At 39.7% G+C, this 18,732-nt stretch overlaps 1 protein-coding gene and 1 pseudogene across 1 annotated transcript in view; one reads left to right on the forward strand and one right to left on the reverse strand.

Annotated features, from left to right (window-relative positions):
• The window catches only part of CCDC7 (coiled-coil domain containing 7), a 274,689-nt gene that overhangs the window by 96,676 nt on the left and 159,281 nt on the right, over nucleotides 1-18,732 (forward strand). Inside the window, exons 22-24 of the mRNA XM_086334569.1 lie at nucleotides 3,083-3,187; nucleotides 6,817-6,924; nucleotides 18,452-18,559. Of these exons, the coding sequence (XP_086190695.1) occupies nucleotides 3,083-3,187; nucleotides 6,817-6,924; nucleotides 18,452-18,559 (321 nt within the window). The remainder of the gene's footprint in view (nucleotides 1-3,082; nucleotides 3,188-6,816; nucleotides 6,925-18,451; nucleotides 18,560-18,732) is intronic.
• On the reverse strand, nucleotides 8,050-9,591 carry LOC147361104 (vacuolar protein sorting-associated protein VTA1 homolog pseudogene; annotated as a pseudogene).

The following is an 18,732-nucleotide window of genomic DNA, read 5'->3' on the forward strand; positions in this document are numbered from 1 at the left end:
ATCCATAGTTCTTCAGGCACTCTTTCTATCAGATATAATTCTTTGAATCTATTTGCTACTTCCACTATATAATCATAAGGGGTTTGATTTAGGTGATACCTGAATGACCTAGTGGTTTTTCCCCACTTTCTTCAATTTATGTCTGAGTTTTGCAATAAGGAGCTCATGATATGAGCCACATTCAGCTCTGGGTCTTGTTTTGCTGACTGTATAGAGCTGCTGTTTCTTCAACTTCAAAGAATATAATCAGTCTGATTTCAGTATTGATCATCTGGTAATGTCCATTTGTAGAGTCATCTCTTGTGTTGTTGGGAGAGTGTTAACTATGACCAGTGCATTCCCTTGGCAAAACTCTATTATCCTTGCCCTACTTCATTTTGTACTCCAAGGCCAAATTTGCTCTTTACTCTAGCTATCTCTTGGAGAAGGCAATGGCAACCCACTCCAGTACTCTTGCCTGGCAAATCCCATGGATGGAGGAGCCTGGTAGGCTGAAGTCCATGGGGTTTCTAGGAGTTGGACACGACTGAGCGACTTCACTTTCACTGTTCACTTTCATGCATTGGAAAAGGAAATGGCAACCCACTCCAGTATTCTTTCCTGGAGGATCCCAGGGAGGGGGGAGCCTGGTGGGCTGCCATCTATGGGGTTGCACAGAATTGGACACGACTGAAGTGACTTAGCAGCAGCAGCAGCTAGCTCTCTTGACTTCCTTTGTTTTCATTTCAATCCCCTGTGATGAAAAGGACACCTTGTTTTGGTGTTAGTTCTAGAAAGTCTTGTAGGTCTTCATTGAACTGTTCAACTTCAGCTTCTTCGGCATCAGTTGTTGGGGCATAGACTTGAATTACTGTGATGTTGAATGGTTTGCCTTGGAAGCAAACTGAGATCATTTTGTAGTTTTTGAGATTGTACCCAAGTACTGCATTTCAGACTCTCTTGTTGACTATGGGGCTTCTCCATTTCCTCTCCTTAGAGGAATTTCCTCCATTTCCCTTAGAGAGGAGAGGAAATGGAGGAAATTCTTGCCCACAGTAGTAGATATAATGGTCATCTGAATTAAATTTGCCCAATTCTGTCCATTTTAGTTCACTGATTCCTAAAATGTTAGTGTTTACTCTTGCCATCTCCTGTTTAACCACATCCAATTTACCTTGATTCATGGACCTAACATTCTAGATTCTTATGCAATATCGCTTTTTATGGCATCAGACTTTACTTTCACCACCAGACACATCCAAAACTGGCCTCATTTCCACTTTGGCACAGCCTCTTCAGTCTTTCTGGATCTATTTCTTCACTCTTCCCCAGTAGCATATTGGACACGTGGAGGGCTCTTTCAGTGTCATATCTTCTTGCCTTTTTCATACTGTTCATGGGGTTCTCAAAGCAAGAATGCTGAAGGCGTTTGCCATTTCCTTCTCCAGTGAACCACATTTCATCAGAACTGTCCACCATAACCCATCTGTCTTGGCTGGTGCTGCACAGCATGGCTCATAGTTTTATTGAGTCACCCAAGGCTGTGATCCATGTGATCATTTTGGTTAGTTTCTGTGATTATGGTTTTCATTCTGTCTGCCATCTGATGGAAGAGGATAAGAGGCTTGTGGAAGCTTCTTAAGGGACTGGCTGTGGGGAAACCTGGGTCTTACTCTGGTGGGATGGGCCATACTCAGTAAATCTGTTATCCAATTTTATGCTGATGGGTGGGGCTGTGGTCTCTCCCTGTAGTTTGGCCTGAGGTGGCCCAGTCCTAGAGTCTGCAGTCTCTGTGTCAGGACTGTAGGCTCTTTAGTAGGACCCATGGTGATCTCCAAGAGGACTTAATGCCAACATGCCACACCTCCCAGGACTATTCCTGCCAGTGCTCCTGTTCCCATGTTAGTCCACTGCTGACTCATGCCTCTACAGGAGACCCTCAAACACTCTCAGGCAGGTCTGGCTTAGACTCTTGTAGGGATCACTGGTCCTTTCCCTGGGTCCTGGTGCACATAAGGTTTTGTTTGTGCCCTCCAAGCATCTCTGGCTGGTATGAGGTTTGATTTTAATGTGATTGTCTCCCTCCTACTGCCTTGTTGTGGCATCTCTTTTGTCCTGGGACATGGGGTATCTTTTTCTTGGTGGATTCCAACATCCTCCTGTCAATGGTGGTTCAGCAGCTGATGGTTGTTCATAGTTGATGAGTTACTTGAATTTGTGCTTATTTTTTCCTTCAGTAGCTTCAAGTTTGCTTTCAATGTTAGTCTTCCTTTTTATTTTTTAAATAGGTAAAACATGGACCTTTTCCCAAAGGTAATAAATGGGCAAAGCGATATATGTAAAGTGTCATTCCTTTCTTTTACCTTCCCTTCATTCCGTAGTCCTCACCCTCCTTTTGTAGGTATCCAACTAAATTGTTTTTTGGTTTGTCTTCTCCATGTTTGATTGAAAAATAACTCTTTTTCCCCCTGTTTTTGTATTTCTTTCTTATGTCCCTTTCTTTCACAAAAGGTAGCATGCAAGATACTCATTTCAGTTTTTTTTTCCACCTAATACTACCTCCTTGAAATCCCTCCAAATCATTTTGTAGAGGTGTTTTTTTTTTTTTTTTTGCATTTCCTTTGCAGCAATAGGTACACTTGTTTATACTACCAAGTACTGTAATTTATACTTTACCATAGTTTATAATATATACTTTAGTTTGATTCAACCAATTAACCAATCTTCTATGTTTATATATTTGCTGATTTTAATTATTTTGTAATCATACATAATATTGTAATGGAAAACTTGTACATACACATTTTCATTATTTGGCCTATAAATATATATTTACCTAAAGTGTAAATAACACAAGAAAACTGGAGACTAATATACAAATATTTGATTCCTAGGAATGTTTATGAAGCAGACAGCTTCAACTTACATCTATCAGAATTGATCTCACAATTTTCATGTGGATCTAGCATTGTGGCAATTCATTTAAAATTTTATTAAAATAAGAGAAAATGTTATTGTACAATTATTATAAATTTGAAATTAGAGATTTCACAATAATATCTGTTTTATTCACTTAGCAGACTAAATGTATCTCTCTATATAGCTCATGATAAAGTACGAGATAAAAAGCGTATGCATGAGAATCTAGATTCAAAAATCCAACAACATGTAAAGAAAGGAAAAAGTCACAGAAGGGAAGGACACACTAGTAAGTATAATAAGTATAGATAATTTTTAATAAATATTTTAAATTAAACTCATCAAATTATCTTTTTTCTTTGGTTCACAAATATGTATGTGGCATGTATTTTATTTTAAAGATTATTTTTCTTATTTATTTTTATTGAAGTATACTTGGTTTTTGTTGTTAGTTGCTGTTATATACCAGAGGGATTCAGTTATACATAGATATATATACACTCTTTTTTAAAATATTCTTTTCCATTATGGTTTATCATTGTTGCTGTTGCTGTTTAGTTGCTAAGTCACGTCCAACTCTTTTGTGACTCCATGGATGATAGCCCACCCAGCTCCTCTGTCCAAGGGATTTCCCAAGCAAGAATTCTGGAATGGGTTACCATTTCCTTCTTTTTCCATTATGGTTTATAATAGGATCTTTTTTTTAGTTGGAGTGTAATTGCTTTACAATGTTATGTTGTGTTAGTTTCTGCTGTACAACAACATGAATTGGCTGTAAGTATACATGTATTCCTTCCCTCTTGGATCTTTCTCACCCTATGTCCCCCTTGCCACCCATCTGCGTCACCACAGAGCAACAAGTTGAGCTCCCTGTATTGTACACAGGTAGCTATCTTACCAGCTATCTATTTTATGCATGGTAGTGTATTTATGTCAGTCCCAATCTCTCAGTTTGTCCTGACTTCTCTTTCCCTTTCTTTGTCCACAAGTCCATTCTCTATGCCTGCATGTCTTTTCTTTCTCTGCATATAGGTTTATCAGTACCATTTTTATAGATTCCATATATATTTGTTAATACTTGATATTTGTTTTTCTCTTTTTGACTGACTTCACTTTGTATGACAGATTCTAGGTTCAACCATGTGTGACTACAAATGACCCAATTTCTTTCTTTTGTATGACTGAGTAATAGTCTATTGTATATACATACTATATCTTCTTTATCCATTTATCTGTCAATGAATATCTAGGTTGCTTCCTTGTCCTGGGTATTGTAAATAGTGCTGCAATGAACATTGAGGTGCATGTGTATTTTTGAATTATGCTTTTCTCAGGGTACATGCCCAGTAGGGGGATTGCTGGGTCATATGGTAGTTCTAGTTTTAGTTTTTTAAGGAACCCTCATACTGTTCTCCATAGTTCAGTTCAGTCGCTCAGTTGTGTCCAACTCTGGGACCCCATGAACTGCAGCACACCAGGCCTCCCTGTCCATCACCAACTCCCAGAGTCCACCCAAACCCATGGCCATTGAGTAAGTGATACCATCCAACCATCTCATCCTCTGTTGTCCCCTTCTCCTTCTGCCCTCAATCTTTCCCAGCATCAGGGTCTTTTCAAATGAGTCAGTTCTTCTCATGAAGTGGCCAAAAGTACTGGAGTTTCAGCTTCAACATCAGTCCTTCCAATGAACACCCAGGACTGATCTCCTTTAGGATGGACTGGTTGGATCTCCTTGCAGTCCAAGGGACTCTCAAGAGTCTTCTCCAACACCACAGTTCAAAAGCATCAATTCTTCTGTGCTCAGCATTAAGCCTCTAATAATCAATTGACTCTCCATATACCTGAGGCCTCATCCACAGGCCAAATGGGGTTACTAAAATGGAGAAATAGTCTTGTGGAGAACTTTTGCTTCATTAAGCTCAGTAATGAGCTTTTAATCCTCTAGGTGGTTGCTTTGGCTGTCGAAGGCACTAGGTACTGGTAGTTTGTTAGGTTCAGTTTTTTATGAAGGGCCACTGAAATGGCCTCAGTTGTAGGATTTCTAAGCATGGACTGGGGATACACACACACACACACACACACACACACACTTTTCCCTCATCTTGCTCCAAAAAGACCAAAGAATAAAACTATTCCTCACCTCCCCATCCTCATGTTGGGGAGGTGGGAGATTTGTAAATCATCCTCATGTTCCCAGTGGAGACACAGGGACCTTGGCCTAACTCATAGCCTTGTTTATTTTTAAGGTTAAGAGATCTGGATACAAGTAAGGGGCTTCACTCTGATTCATGTCAAGATTCACTGGAAGGGTTGGAGAGAATGTTACTTTCATTAGTCATAGGAGTTATCAGTATGTGGACCCCATTGTGCCCAAAGGTCATTATCTAGTCCCAGATATCTGATGGAGAGCCTGTCAGTCTCCTTGTTGAGACCTACTGTTGGGTAAGAAAACCCATAGATGTCTTTGGGAAAGATCTTGACCCTGTGATCCAGGAGTAAGTACCCTATTACCGTTTTTACATCACTCTGACTACTAGTGAAAAGTTAGTGTCTTGCCAGTAGCTGCTTTTTCTTTGCTTGGAAAGTTTTCAGTTCACATATAGATTGTGCCATGAACCAGTTGACATCACTTTATAAGGAGGTTTAATTGAGCTAGGTAACCAGTTAGAGTGGCAAGAATGAACTTAGATCTGAGTCTGGTAAACAGTCTCATCACTTACTTTCCTCACTTTTTTTTTGTTGAATCAAGGGATTCTCAAGTGGCTTGCAGAGCACCTTACTGGGTAGCTGTAAGGGTGGGCCAAAAAAGTTTTTTGAGAATTGTTTGAGAACTCAAAAATTGTTTGAAAACTCAAAAGTTTTTGAGAATTGTTTGAGAACTAACCACCATTGGACCAGTCAAGAGCAAATAATAGCTAGTAAAGGAAGGAGAGGCTCAGGTGTACATGACTTTTCTCCCACCTACCCTATTCTTCATCTTCCTTGGGCATAGTAGCCATGGAAAATGTTCTGAAAGAGAGGGTCTGCAGTGACACACCAGAAAAGGTGCTGCTGTCTCCAGTTAATTTTAACAATATTACTTTCCTTATAGTGGAGTCAAACTATCCAAATCTGTATCATTTCTTTGTGTCACTGGGCAAAGCAACCCCTGGAGCTCTACCTATTTTCTCATTAAATATGAGAAACAGTTGTATTGAGGATGTCATCACTGCCAGCAACATGTTTAGATTTAATAGTAGTCATTGTGACCAGTTCTGCATGCAACTTTTGGTGACCAAATACATTATTTTCTCTTTCTCTTTCCTGTATTTCTTTTCCTAAAGGTAAATATCTTACATTTTCTTTTTATTTCTTACTCTTCTCTTTCCTAAAAAAATAGAATATTTGATATCTTCTCTTTCCATTTTTTTGTTTATACTTAACCTCTCATCTAGCAATCCTTCCAAGTTGGGTTATAAGTATCTTTTTTATAGCTTTATGTGTAACTCTTTGTATAAATAATAATTTATATTACCCTAATTTATAGTATGTACCTTGCTATTCAAGTAATCTCATATGCTAGTATATTTAGGTGCTTCTGAGTATTTTGTGATAAAAAATGTGGTGTGATGAATAACCTTTACATATACATTTTCATCATTTGGTCTATGAGTATATATTAACCTAAACTATAATAATGTAAAACAAGTAGGGACTAATATAAAATATATTTGACATCAGCAAACATTTGTGAAATAATGAGACTTACACACATTGAAATTTTTCTCGCCATTTTCATATCAGGTCTAGCATGAGGGTAATTTATTTATGTATTTATAAAAAGGAAAAAAATACTGTAAACACATGTATAAACTTAATATATAGGGATTTCAAGATCCATTCTTCTGCTTAATGCACTAAATGTGTCTCTTTATGTAGCTCGTGATGATGTATCAGATGAAAGTCTCATGTTTATGCAGCAAGACTTAAAGTTAGAAACAGAAATTCATGTAGAGAAACAAAAATCTTCTGGACCTGAAAGTGTCAGTAAGTAAAATAATTGTGGATAACCTTGTTTTTTACCTGTTCCAATTGTCACACTGTTTTATGTTTCCTTGCTGTGTCTCTGAATTACTGTAAGCACCACAAGGATGGACCCTGGGCTATCTTGCTGCTAGTATATCCCCAGCAAAAAGCACAGTGCCTGACCCAAAACAGGCATCCAATAAATAGTTTTTGAATACATGAAAAAAAATTTAAATTGTACTCGTCAGATCTTTTCTTTGGTTCATGAAGATGTATTTGGGATTTTAAAAAAAACTAGTTCAAAGAGTCCTTGTATTTATTTTTTACATAGCATAAATGCAGGAGACATTGTAAATCCACAATTCCCCACAAAATTTATACAATTAGCAACTGAGAATCTATGTTCTTATGATCTCCATCTTTCAAGCTGTACACTCTTTGGAATTCATTCCATAGTAGCAAAGAACCTTATCTCAAAACACCAAGTTTCCAGGCATTACTGCAAACATGTTGTTTTCATTCTTTAATACATGGTTAAATTCCTATGAAGCAAATCCCAATTCATCTTCACCTTCAATGGATAAGGGAAAACAGGAAGCCAATGTCATTCTTACATCTAAAACTGATTCTGCCTCTTTACCTTAATATATTTCCTCTGTGAACATTTTAACTTTAAATACATTCTGTGTTTAATATGAATATAAGTTGAAATTTAAAAAATCTCAGATTCATCTAACAGTTTGGGACATTTCATATCCATTTTTCTGAGGAAAACAAAAACATGGTCTCTACTGTAGAGTATTCTGGTAGTGTTTATTAAAAGTTCAATTTAGCATTTTATAGCAAACTAGTATGGACTGTTGGTCCAAATTAAAGATTTAAAGATTCCTTAATTTATGTAGATTAAGATACTAAGCTGATTCCCAAAGTATTTTATAAATGTATGTTTTCATTTTTAGAACAAGCAGGGTTCAGTGGGCACTTTTAGAATCTTGCTCACATCATTCCTATATATCCAGAGACTTCTGGATCCACTCAAGGACAAAGAAAACGGGTTAAGTCTGCTGAAAGCATCAACAGGAATCTGATACACAGACACAGATTTCATGGTTACAGATGGTGGAAATGAAGTCTTTAGAACTGTGCTCATGATAAGCTGAAGACTGAGTTCTTTAAGCATGTTAGTCTGTTCTTTAAGCATGGATCTTTTCTACAAAGACTGCGTTTTCTAACTATAGTCAGTAACTTGAGGGCCTTCTCTAGATTTTGCTCTGCATTGGTGACATCATAGTGCAAAGCTCTGCCAGCATATTTGCTATATTTCTGAGCTCTAGCAGAGTCCTCTGATGTTAGTTAGATATCTCCCTGGGAAACTGCAGTATAGTGCAGAATCAGTGCCTGGAGTAGTCTGTGGAGTAGGCTGGGTAGTTTTACTTGTTAAACCTGTACTGTGAGGAACTTCTGCTGGGATATTAGCTGGAATGCTGGATTGTGGGCATCAAGAGGAATTTGTATTCCAGTATAGCTGCCTGATGTCATGTTGCTTGGGTCCTAAGTTGAAGATCATTGCTGAGGTGGCTGAGTGAGCAGAGAGGTTGCTCCCATATTTTCATTTTTTTTCAGCATCAGTATATTCTTCAGTCCCACCAGTCCTAAGTCTCTCCATTCTTTAAACAATTATAAATATGTTATCTTTCATGTTGCCTTTCACCTTCCATACATTTTCATCAGTGAGTTCTCCAACACTGTTTTGACATCTGTTAAAAGACTTGCAGTATAGTGGGACTTGATCATGTTTTTGTGAAATCACCCAGCATGAACTTCATTATCTGTATACAAAACATTTTCAAAGCATAGTTCTCCAAATGGGCAGAGACTGCAGCCATGAAATTAAAAGACACTTGCTCCTTGGGAAAAAAGCCATGGCATACCAAGACAGCATATTAAAAAAAAAAAAAGACAGCATATTAAAAAACCACAGACATCACTTTGCTGACAAAGATTCATATAGTCAAAGTTATATTTTTTCCAGTAATCATGTGTGGATGTGAGTTGGACTGTAAAGAAGGCTGAGCAATGAAGAATTGATGCTGTCAAACTGTGGTGCTGAAGAAGACTCTTAAGAGTCCCTTGGACAGCAAGGAGTTTAAGCCAGTCATTTCTAAAGGAAATTAACCCTGAATATTCATTGAAAGGAATGGTGCTGAAGCTGAAGCTCCAATACTTTGGCCACCTGCTGCAAAGAGCCGACTTATTGCAAAAGACCTTGATGCTGGAAAGATTGAAGGCAGGTGGAGAAGAGGACGACAGAGGATGAGATGGTTTCATGGTATCACCAATTCAATGGACATCAGTTTGAACATACTCTGGGAGATAGTGAAGGACAGGGAAGCCTGGAATGCTGCAGTCCATGGGGTTGCAAAGAGTCAGACACAAATGAGTGAACAACAACTATTATTTCTTGAGTAACATTCATTATCACCCAACTGTTTAAGAACTTTTAACTGATCCATTAGCTTTGATAAAAATTTATGACATTTAGTTTTTACTATCAATCTTCATTCCAGTTTGCATCACATAGAAAAGACAGTAATAAACCACAAGGTCTTACTTGTCCAGCTTATGAGCCATCCTCAGATGATGATGTATGCTCCTAAACTGTAGGAGCAGCAGAGCAAATGTGGCCATCTCCACTCCAGGAATCCTATCTGGTCATATTTTTATAAAAATTTTACACTGACTTTAAGTGGGAATCAGAGAAGGCAATGGCACCCCACTCCAGTACTCTTGCCTAGAAAATCCCATGGACGGAGGAGCCTGGAAGGCTGCAGTCCATGGGGTCGCTGAGGGTCAGACACAACTGAGTGACTTCACTTTCACTTTTCATTTTCATGCATTGGAGAAGGAAATGGCAAACCACTCCACTGTTCTTGCCTGGAGAATGCCAGGGATGGGGGAGCCTGGTGGGCTGCTGTCTATGGGGTCGCACAGAGTCGGACACAACTGAAGTGACTTAGTAGCAAAGTGGAAATGCCCTTAAATAGAGAGCAAAAGCAAAACTATTGATAACTTTTGGTTGGAATTTCTTTTCTTGAGACTTATTTCACAGTCATGGGTCATGTGCTCAGTATGCACTAAAGCCCAATAATGGACTAATAATTTTCTCTTAAAGGCTGTGTACCTTTCAGCCAGATATTCCTAGAGATGATGAATTAAAAACTCCAACTGATGCCTCTGGCAGTGTCCTTCTGCCTAAACTCCAATTGGTGAATAGAGAGGTTGCTGATATCTGTTAACTCGAAAGGCAAAATGGATCAGAGACAGCAAAAAAAGGGGTAGCCTGGGGCTTGTTGAAGGGCTTCCAGGTCATCCTCTTGGCTGTGGCCCCATTGAAAGGAAACGACCTTTTATGTAACCCTGTAAATGGTTGGCATTAAGAATGCAGGCAGGTGAAGAGTTCCATCAGTCCATGGACCTCCTTTTTAATTGTTGGAGTGGCGAGGGTCAGAAGCAGTCTTCTCCCATGGAATGAGACAATGAGACAGCATATCCTGATCATGCCCAGAAACTTCACTTGGGTGCTTGTATGCTTTCTGTAAAAAATGGCCCAGCAAGTTGCCACTTGTGTATTAGCAGGATGTTCAGTCCTTGCTGGGTAGCTCTCTTCTGTGGACTCAGTAGAATGATATTATCAGCAGAGTAGAAAGACAAGCCCCTCCTCTAGTAGTGGGAGATTTTCCAGGTGATGCATTGCTGACAAATAGGAAATTCAAGTAGCATTGTGGAAGGGTGTGAATGGTGAGTTGTTATCATTCCACACAAGGATGAACTGATCTGAATCACCCCTGTTTGAAGGAATATGGAAAAGGGCATTTGTGGCATCAGTTGCTGCCTAACAAGTTCCCACACTCTGGACAAGTTTTTGCAGTCATCATGATGTCAGATACTACTGTTGCCAAGGTTGTTCTGTTGACTGAACAGCCAGAATCAGTTGAGTAACTGTGAACTCATGATCTGGTATACAAGTCAGCTGAGTTACTGAATAGGGATATAGTCTCAAGGAGACTTTTTCCTGCATTAAGCTTAGAAAAGAGAGCAGTTATTTATGTTTCTTTACCAGGCAAATTTTTGAGAGACAGGTGTTCAAATTGGATAGGTTCACAATCTTCCTATGCTCCTCTAACATGGCCTTAACTGCAGTTAAGCAGGGCTTAGAAGAATATGAGTAGAGTTGCACATAGACAATACAGTGGTACTCTGCTGGAGAGCCCCATGGAGTCCATTAGCTCTTGTGGAGACACATTAGCCTCACGGACAATGTGCCCGTGGGACCTTTGACTCCTGCAAATGATCCAGCCTGAGCCCTGAAAGAGTCTCCCTAGCACCTCTCAAAGTGTTCCTTCCAGAAAAGAATTTTACTTTAGTGACTACTTTGTTCTCTGCACTAATCTGGCAGAGAAGGCTGCCTGTTTTGATTTGGTCAATTAAGAGAGCAAGCCAAATTGAAAGTAACAAGCTTTTATTCACTTCCTTTAATAGTATAAGCAAGTCTAAATGGAAAGACTTGGAATGTCTTTGGAAATAGCACCACTATTTAATTTTCCCCACAGAAAGAAAACAGGCAAGGGTCAGATGTATCAATACTGATGGGAGTAGGAGCTGAGGGAAGATGATGTCATACCTGAAGGAGCCCCAAACAAAAGGCTCATCCTTACTATGGCCCCAATAACCTTGTGAATACTGATGCAGGATGGCTAGGAGTGTAAAAGTCCTGAATACTGAGTAGTAACCCAGAAAACTATCTTCAGATACCCCCAGTAAAGTGGTCTATAAGAGGCAACTGAGAAGTACAAATATCAGCTGCCCCTTCTCTCCCTTTCATAGAGAGGCCTCTAATAGAGGCAGCTGGTATAGGAATCCAGAATGCATAAGAACATGGTGTGGATGGGCCTTGGTCCTCTACTGCAACTACTTTCAATGTTTAAAGTTCACTGGATATGCATCAAATTTGGTATGGGGTGGCAAGAGTGAATGTCGACATTCTAGCAATCAGCGAACTAAAATGGACTGGAATGGGTGAATTTAACTCAGATGACCATTATATCTACTACTGCGGGCAGGAATCCCTCAGAAGAAATGGAGTAGCCATCATGGTCAACAAAAGAGTCTGAGATGCAGTACTTGGATGCAGTCTCAAAAACGACAGAATGATCTCTGTTCGTTTCCAAGGCAAACCATTCAATATCACAGTAATCCAAGTCTATGCCCCAATCAGTAATGCTGAAGAAGCTGAAGTTGAACAGTTCTATGAAGACCTACAAGACCTTTTTAGAACTAACACCCAACAAAAGAGATGTCCTTTTCATTATAGGGGACTGGAATGCAAAAGTAGGAAGTCAAGAAACACCTGTAGTAACAGGCAAATTTGGCCTTGGAATACGGAATGAAGCAGAGCAAAGACTAATAGAGTTTTGCCAAGAAACTGCACTGGTCATAACAAACACCCTCTTCCAACAACGCAAAAGAAGACTCTATACATGGACATCACCAGATGGTCAACACCGAAATCAGATTGATTATATTCTTTGCAGCAAAAGATGGAGAAGTTCTATACAGTCAGCAAAAACAAGACCAGGAGCTGACTGTGGCTCAGATCATGAACTCCTTATTGCCAAATTCAGACTGAAATTGAAGAAAGTAGGGAAAACCACTAGACCATTCAGGTATGACCTAAATCAAATCCCTTATGATTATACAGTGGAGGTGAAAAGTAGATTTAAGGGCCTAGATCTGATAGATAGAGTGCCTGATGAACTATGGAATGAGGTTCATGACATTGTACAGGAGACAGGGATCAAGACCATCCCCATGGAAAAGAAATGCAAAAAAGCAAAATGGCTGTCTGGGGAGGCCTTACAAATAGCTGTGAAAAGAAGAGAAGTGAAAAGCAAAGGAGCAAAGGAAAGATATAAGCATCTGAGTGCAGAGTTCCAAAGAGTAGCAAGAAGAGATAAGAAAGCCTTCTTCAGCAATCAATGCAAAGAAATAGAGGAAAACACCAGAATGGGAAAGACTAGAGATCTCTTCAAGAAAATCAGAGATACCAAAGGAACATTTCATGCAAAGATGGGCTCGATAAAGGACAGAATTGGTATGGACCTAACAGAAGCAGAGATATTAAGAAGAGATGGCAAGAATACACAGAAGAACTGTACAAAAAAGATCTTCACAACCCAGATAATCATGGTGGTGTGATCACTGACCTAGAGCCAGACATCCTAGAATGTGAAGTCAAGTGGGCCTTAGAAAGTATCACTACGAACAAAGCTAGTGGAGGTGATTTAATTCCAGTTGAGCTATTCCAAATCCTGAAAGATGATGCTGTGAAAGTGCTGCACTCAATATGCCAGCAAATTTGGAAAACTCAGCAGTGGCCACAGGACTGGAAGAGGTCAGTTTTCATTTCAATCCCAAAGAAAGGCAATGCCAAAGAATGCTCAAACTATCGCACATTTGCACTCATCTCACATGCTAGTAAAGTAATGCTCAAAATTCTCCAAGCCAGGCTTCAGCAATACGTGAACCATGAACTTCCTGATGTTCAAGCTGGTTTTAGAAAAGGCAGAGGAACCAGAGATCAAATTGCCAACATCCGCTGAATCATGGAAAAAGCAAGAAAGTTCCAGAAAAACATCTATTTCTGCTTTATTGACTATGCCAAAGCCTTTGACTGTGTGGATCACAAGAAACTGTGGAAAATTCTGAAAGAGATGGGAATACCAGACCACCTGACCTTCCTTGCCTCTTGAGAAACCTGTATGCAGGTCAGGAAGCAGCAGTTAGAACTGGACATGGAACAACAGGCTGGTTCCAAATAGGAAAAGGAGTACATCAAGGCTGTATATTGTCACCCTGCTTATTTAACTTATATGCAGAGTACATCATGAGAAATGCTGAACTGTAAAAAGCACAAGCTGGAATCAAGATTGCCGGGAGAAATATCAATAACCTCAGATATGCAGATGACACCACCCTTATGGCAGAAAGTGAAGAGGAACTCAAAAGCCTCTTGATGAAAGTGAAAGTGGAGAGTGAAAAAGTTGGCTTAAAGCTCAACATTCAGAAAACGAAGATCATGGCATCTGGTTCCATCACTTCATGGCAAACAAATGGGGAAACAGTGGAAACAGTGTCAGACTTTTTTTTTGGGGGGCTCCCAAATCACTGCAGATGGTGATTGCAGCCATGAAATTAAAAGACACCTACTCCTTGGAAGGAAAGTTATGACCAACCTAGATAGCATATTCAAAAGCAGAGACATTACTTTGCCGACAGAGGTCCGTCTAGTCAAGGCTATGGTTTTTCCAGTGGTCATGTATGGATGTGAGAGTTGGACTGTGAAAAAGGCTCAGCACCAAAGAATTGATGCTTTTGAACTGTGATGTTGGAAAAGACTCTTGTGAGTCCCTTGGACTGCAAGGAAATCCAACCAGTCCATTCTGGAAGAGATCCTCCCTGAGATTTCTTTGGAGGGAATGATGCTAAAGCTGAAACTCCAGTACTTTGGCCACCTCATGCGAAGAGTTGACTCATTGGAAAAGACTCTGATGCTGGGAAGGATTGGGGGCAGGAGGAGAAGGGGATGACAGAGGATGAGATGGCTGGATGGCATCACTGACTCAATGGACGTAAGTCTGAGTGAACTCCGGGAGTTGGTGATGGACTGGGAGGCCTCCGTGCTGCAATTCATGGGGTCGTGAAGAGTCGGACACGACTGAACGACTGAAGTGAACTGAACTGACAAGTATTCCCCCATGTGAACTGTCAGGTAGATACTTTGTAATTATTTGTGGTTGGACCTGCAAAATCAAACATAGGATTTTGACCTAGAGTTGAACATGTGTATACACATATATGTACATATACATGCACATAAACATACATATATTCATACACCTACACTGAGTGTCCTTTGTGTTTGTTGTGGTAGAGACTGAAAGAAGATTGACATTTTGGAGTGCTTCAAAAAAACCTTGGTCTGCTTTGTATTTTGGGGGGATTGAGAAGGGAAAAACCTCAGTTCCTTGAAGCTTGGAACGAGACAATGTACCCCTTTCCACTTGGCCCCTAGGGATTTTAGTTGGATACTAGGTCCTTGTACCATCTTTACCTTAATGACTCAGATGTGGTCACATGTGGATCATCATGGAATCTAGTCCTTGTTGGGTAGTACACTTGTTTGGGTCCAGTGGAGAATGCCATCCATAGAATGGAAAGTGAAAAAGTAAAAGTGAAGTCGCTCAGTCGTGTCCAACTCTCTGCAACCCCATGGACTGTAGCCTCCCAAGCTCCTCCATCCATGGGATTTTTTGGGCAAGAGTACTGGAGTGGGTTGCCATTTCCTTCCCCAGAGGATCTTCCCAACCCAGAGATTAAGTCCGGGTCTCCCGCATTGTAGGCAGAGGCTTTACCATCTGAGCCACCAAGTAAGTCCAATATAGTGGAAGGTTAGTACTTGATCTTGGAGCAGGGCTTTTTCTAGGTCATGGGCTTATGGAAGGACATGAAGGTATATCACAACCCATTCCATATAAGGCAAACCAACCCTGGTCATTAGTGTGAACAGGAATGTTTAAAAGGGGGGCATTTGTGATATCAGTTGCTGCATACTTACTTCACTCTACTTGGGCAGTAAATCTCTATGAAGGTCACAGGAGCATGAAACACCAGTGTCCAGTGCTATACTGTGGCATTGAGCCAACAATAATCAGTCAAGTCTCTAGGCATCCCAAGGCCTTACACACAGACTGAAAGTGTGTATAAATGGAGAAATAACTTCGTGGAGAACTTTAGTTTCATTAAGCTCAGCAATAAGTACAGTGAACTGTTTTTGGATGGTAAAGGTGCTAGACACTGGTAGTCTGGTTGTTGTTTTCCATTTGATAAGTTGTCTCCCACTCTTTGGGACCCCATGAACTGCAGCATAACAGCCTTCCCTGTCCTTCACTATCTCCCAGAGTTTACTCAAATTCATGCCCATTGAGTCAGTGATACCATTCAACCATCTCATCATCTGCCACCCCCTTATCCTATTGCCCAAAAATAGTTTTCCAGATGCCCTATTAAAATGACCCAAAATGCAGTAGGTCTTAATGGTAGAAGTGAGTGAGATGCTGTACCTCTGTGCCAATAATACTTTCAGTAATGCAAGCCATAACAATGGAAAATTTTAGTGGCATGTAAGGATATGCCTATAGTTGAATTTGGATAACGATTCCATTTGGTGAGCTCAGACCGAAAACCAGTGAGCATTATCTGTTTCCTCCTCATTGTAGTGTCTGTGGTTATGGAGATCTTAGTCATATGTACATCAGTATCCAAAAGGCCCAGATATGCAATTCTCACCTATCTCTCTACTGAACTGTGACTTTATCACATATCCTCATGTCACAACTGGGAAGTTAAGGAGCTTTGTTGTGTTCATTTGCTAAGTCATGTCTGACTCTTTGTGACTCCATGGACTGCAGCACACCAGGCTTCCCTGCCCTTCACTATTTCCCTGAGTTTGCTCAAACTCATGTCCATTGAGTCAGTGATGCCATCCAAACATTTCATCCTCTGTCGCCCACTTCTCTTTCTGTCCCCGCTTCTCTTCCTGCCCTCAGTCTTTCCCAGAATCAGGGTCTTTTCCAATGAGTCGACTCTTCACATCAGGTGGCCATAGTATTGGAGCTTCAGCTTCAACACCAGTCCTTCCAATGAATATTCAGGACAGATTTCCTTTAGGATTGTTTTGATCTCCTTGCTGTCCAAGGGACTCTCAAGGGTCTTCTCCAGCACCACAGTTTGAAATCATCAATTCTTCATTGCTCAGCCTTCTTTATGGTCCAACTCTCACATCTGTACATGACTACTGAAAAAACCATAACTTTGACTATACAGACCTTGGCCTAACCTTAATTCTTGTTTGTATAGAATACTGAGAAATTGCGTAAAAGTAGTAGGGGTGGGGTGTGTTTCAGTTCACCTCAAGATTCAATGGGAAATGCAAAAGAAGAGCACTTGTGTTAGTCATAGATGTCATCATCATTTGAACTCTAGAGTTTCTGGGTTTTGGGTCACCTATGGACCACTACCTACCACTGCCTTGGTGGACAGCCCTTCAGTGTTCTTGAGATCCCATGGTTAAGTAACTAGACCCAGAGATTTCCTTGAGAAACCACTTAATCAGATCATCTATATGTGGGTTCTTGATTACCATTTTTAGAACACTTTCTTCACTGGCTAAATGATATCTGTCTGTGATTGGTTCTTCTTTTCCCTGAAATTTGTCACTGAATATCTGGATTGTCTTGTGAACCAACTGATATAACCTTATAAGGAGGCTTCATGTAGCTAGGAAACCAGCACAGGTTGCACAAATGACACTGGTAATCTGAGTCTGGTTACCAGTCACATCATCTACTCTTCTTTATGTTCATTTTTGAACCAAAAGACCATCAGATGCTTATCGGGCATCACCTTCTAAAGTGTTAGTATACTCATCATAAGTGGGCCACACTTAAGAAACAAGCTGGGGAAGGAGAGAGGCAATCAAGTGTTCACATCATTGTCGTCCCCCCTTTCTTGGGCAGAGTGGTCACTGTCAAAGCACTCAGAATGAAGGAGTCTGTTGTGACACACCCCCTCACCAAGTCTCAGAAATTACCTGCTGAGGAGAAGTATCCCAGTCTGACTGGTCTCCTCAGGTCACTGGCAAAATGATCTTGAGAGCTTTAGATACTTTTTCATTAAAAATGAGTCTCAAAAATTCTCTGTGTTGTAGGCTATCTACCAGTGCCAGGGACAAACAGCACTAACAGTAGTCATCGAGTGTAATTCAGTGAGCATGGTCTGCAGTGTCTTTGGTGACAAACTGTTTTGTTTTCTGATTTACCTTATGTTTCATTTTGTAAAGGTAACTGCCAATTTTTTTGGTTTTCTTTTGTTCTGTCCTAAAATACAGTGTATTAGATATCCTTAGTTTTTTATTTCACTTAACTTTATATACTGGAAATACCTCCATGTTAGTTTATACCTTTTTCATTTCCTTACAGTTGTGTGCACAGTTGTTTGGACCATACTGTATACCATAGCTGATAATACCATAGTTTATAGTATATACTTTGGTTTATTGGTGAACCAGTTTGCAAGTATAAATGATTTTGAGTATTTTGTAATTGCAAATATGCTGTGATGAATAATCTTGTGCATATACCATTTTGTGGTTTGGTTTATGACTATGTTTTAACCTAAAGTTAAAGGATAGGAGACCTAATCAGAACATATTTGAAACCTATGAATATGAATGAAATAATGAGACAGTTTCAGTATACATCGTTAAGACTCTTCTTACCATTTTCATATCAGTCCAGTATTATAAAAATTTACTATAGTTTTTTAAAATATGAGAAAATGTTAACATACATTTGTCAGTAATTTGAAAGTATAGAATCAAACAGTGTATCTATTCTTCCATTTATTGGAGTAAATATCTCTGTTTATATAGCTAGTGATAAAGTACCAGATGAAAATCCTGTGCTTGAGCAAGAGTCAATGTCAGAAACTCAACTGGAAGTAAAGAAACAAAGACCTTCTAAAGAAAGAAGACTCAGTTGTAAGTATAATAATTATAGATAATGTTAACTTATTTTTAATTAAACTCATCAGATTATTTCTCTTTGGCTCATGAGTATGTATTTGAAATATGCTGTATAGAAGACTTAATGTGTGAATTCTCTCAGATAACTAGAGAACAAAGGCAAAATTATTCATATCTCTTGTTTGGTA

This window comes from Bos grunniens, chromosome 13 (assembly GCF_055505025.1).
Source record: "Bos grunniens cultivar Pamir isolate PY7600 chromosome 13, Bosgru_T2T1.0, whole genome shotgun sequence".
Lineage (NCBI taxonomy): Eukaryota > Metazoa > Chordata > Mammalia > Artiodactyla > Bovidae > Bos > Bos grunniens.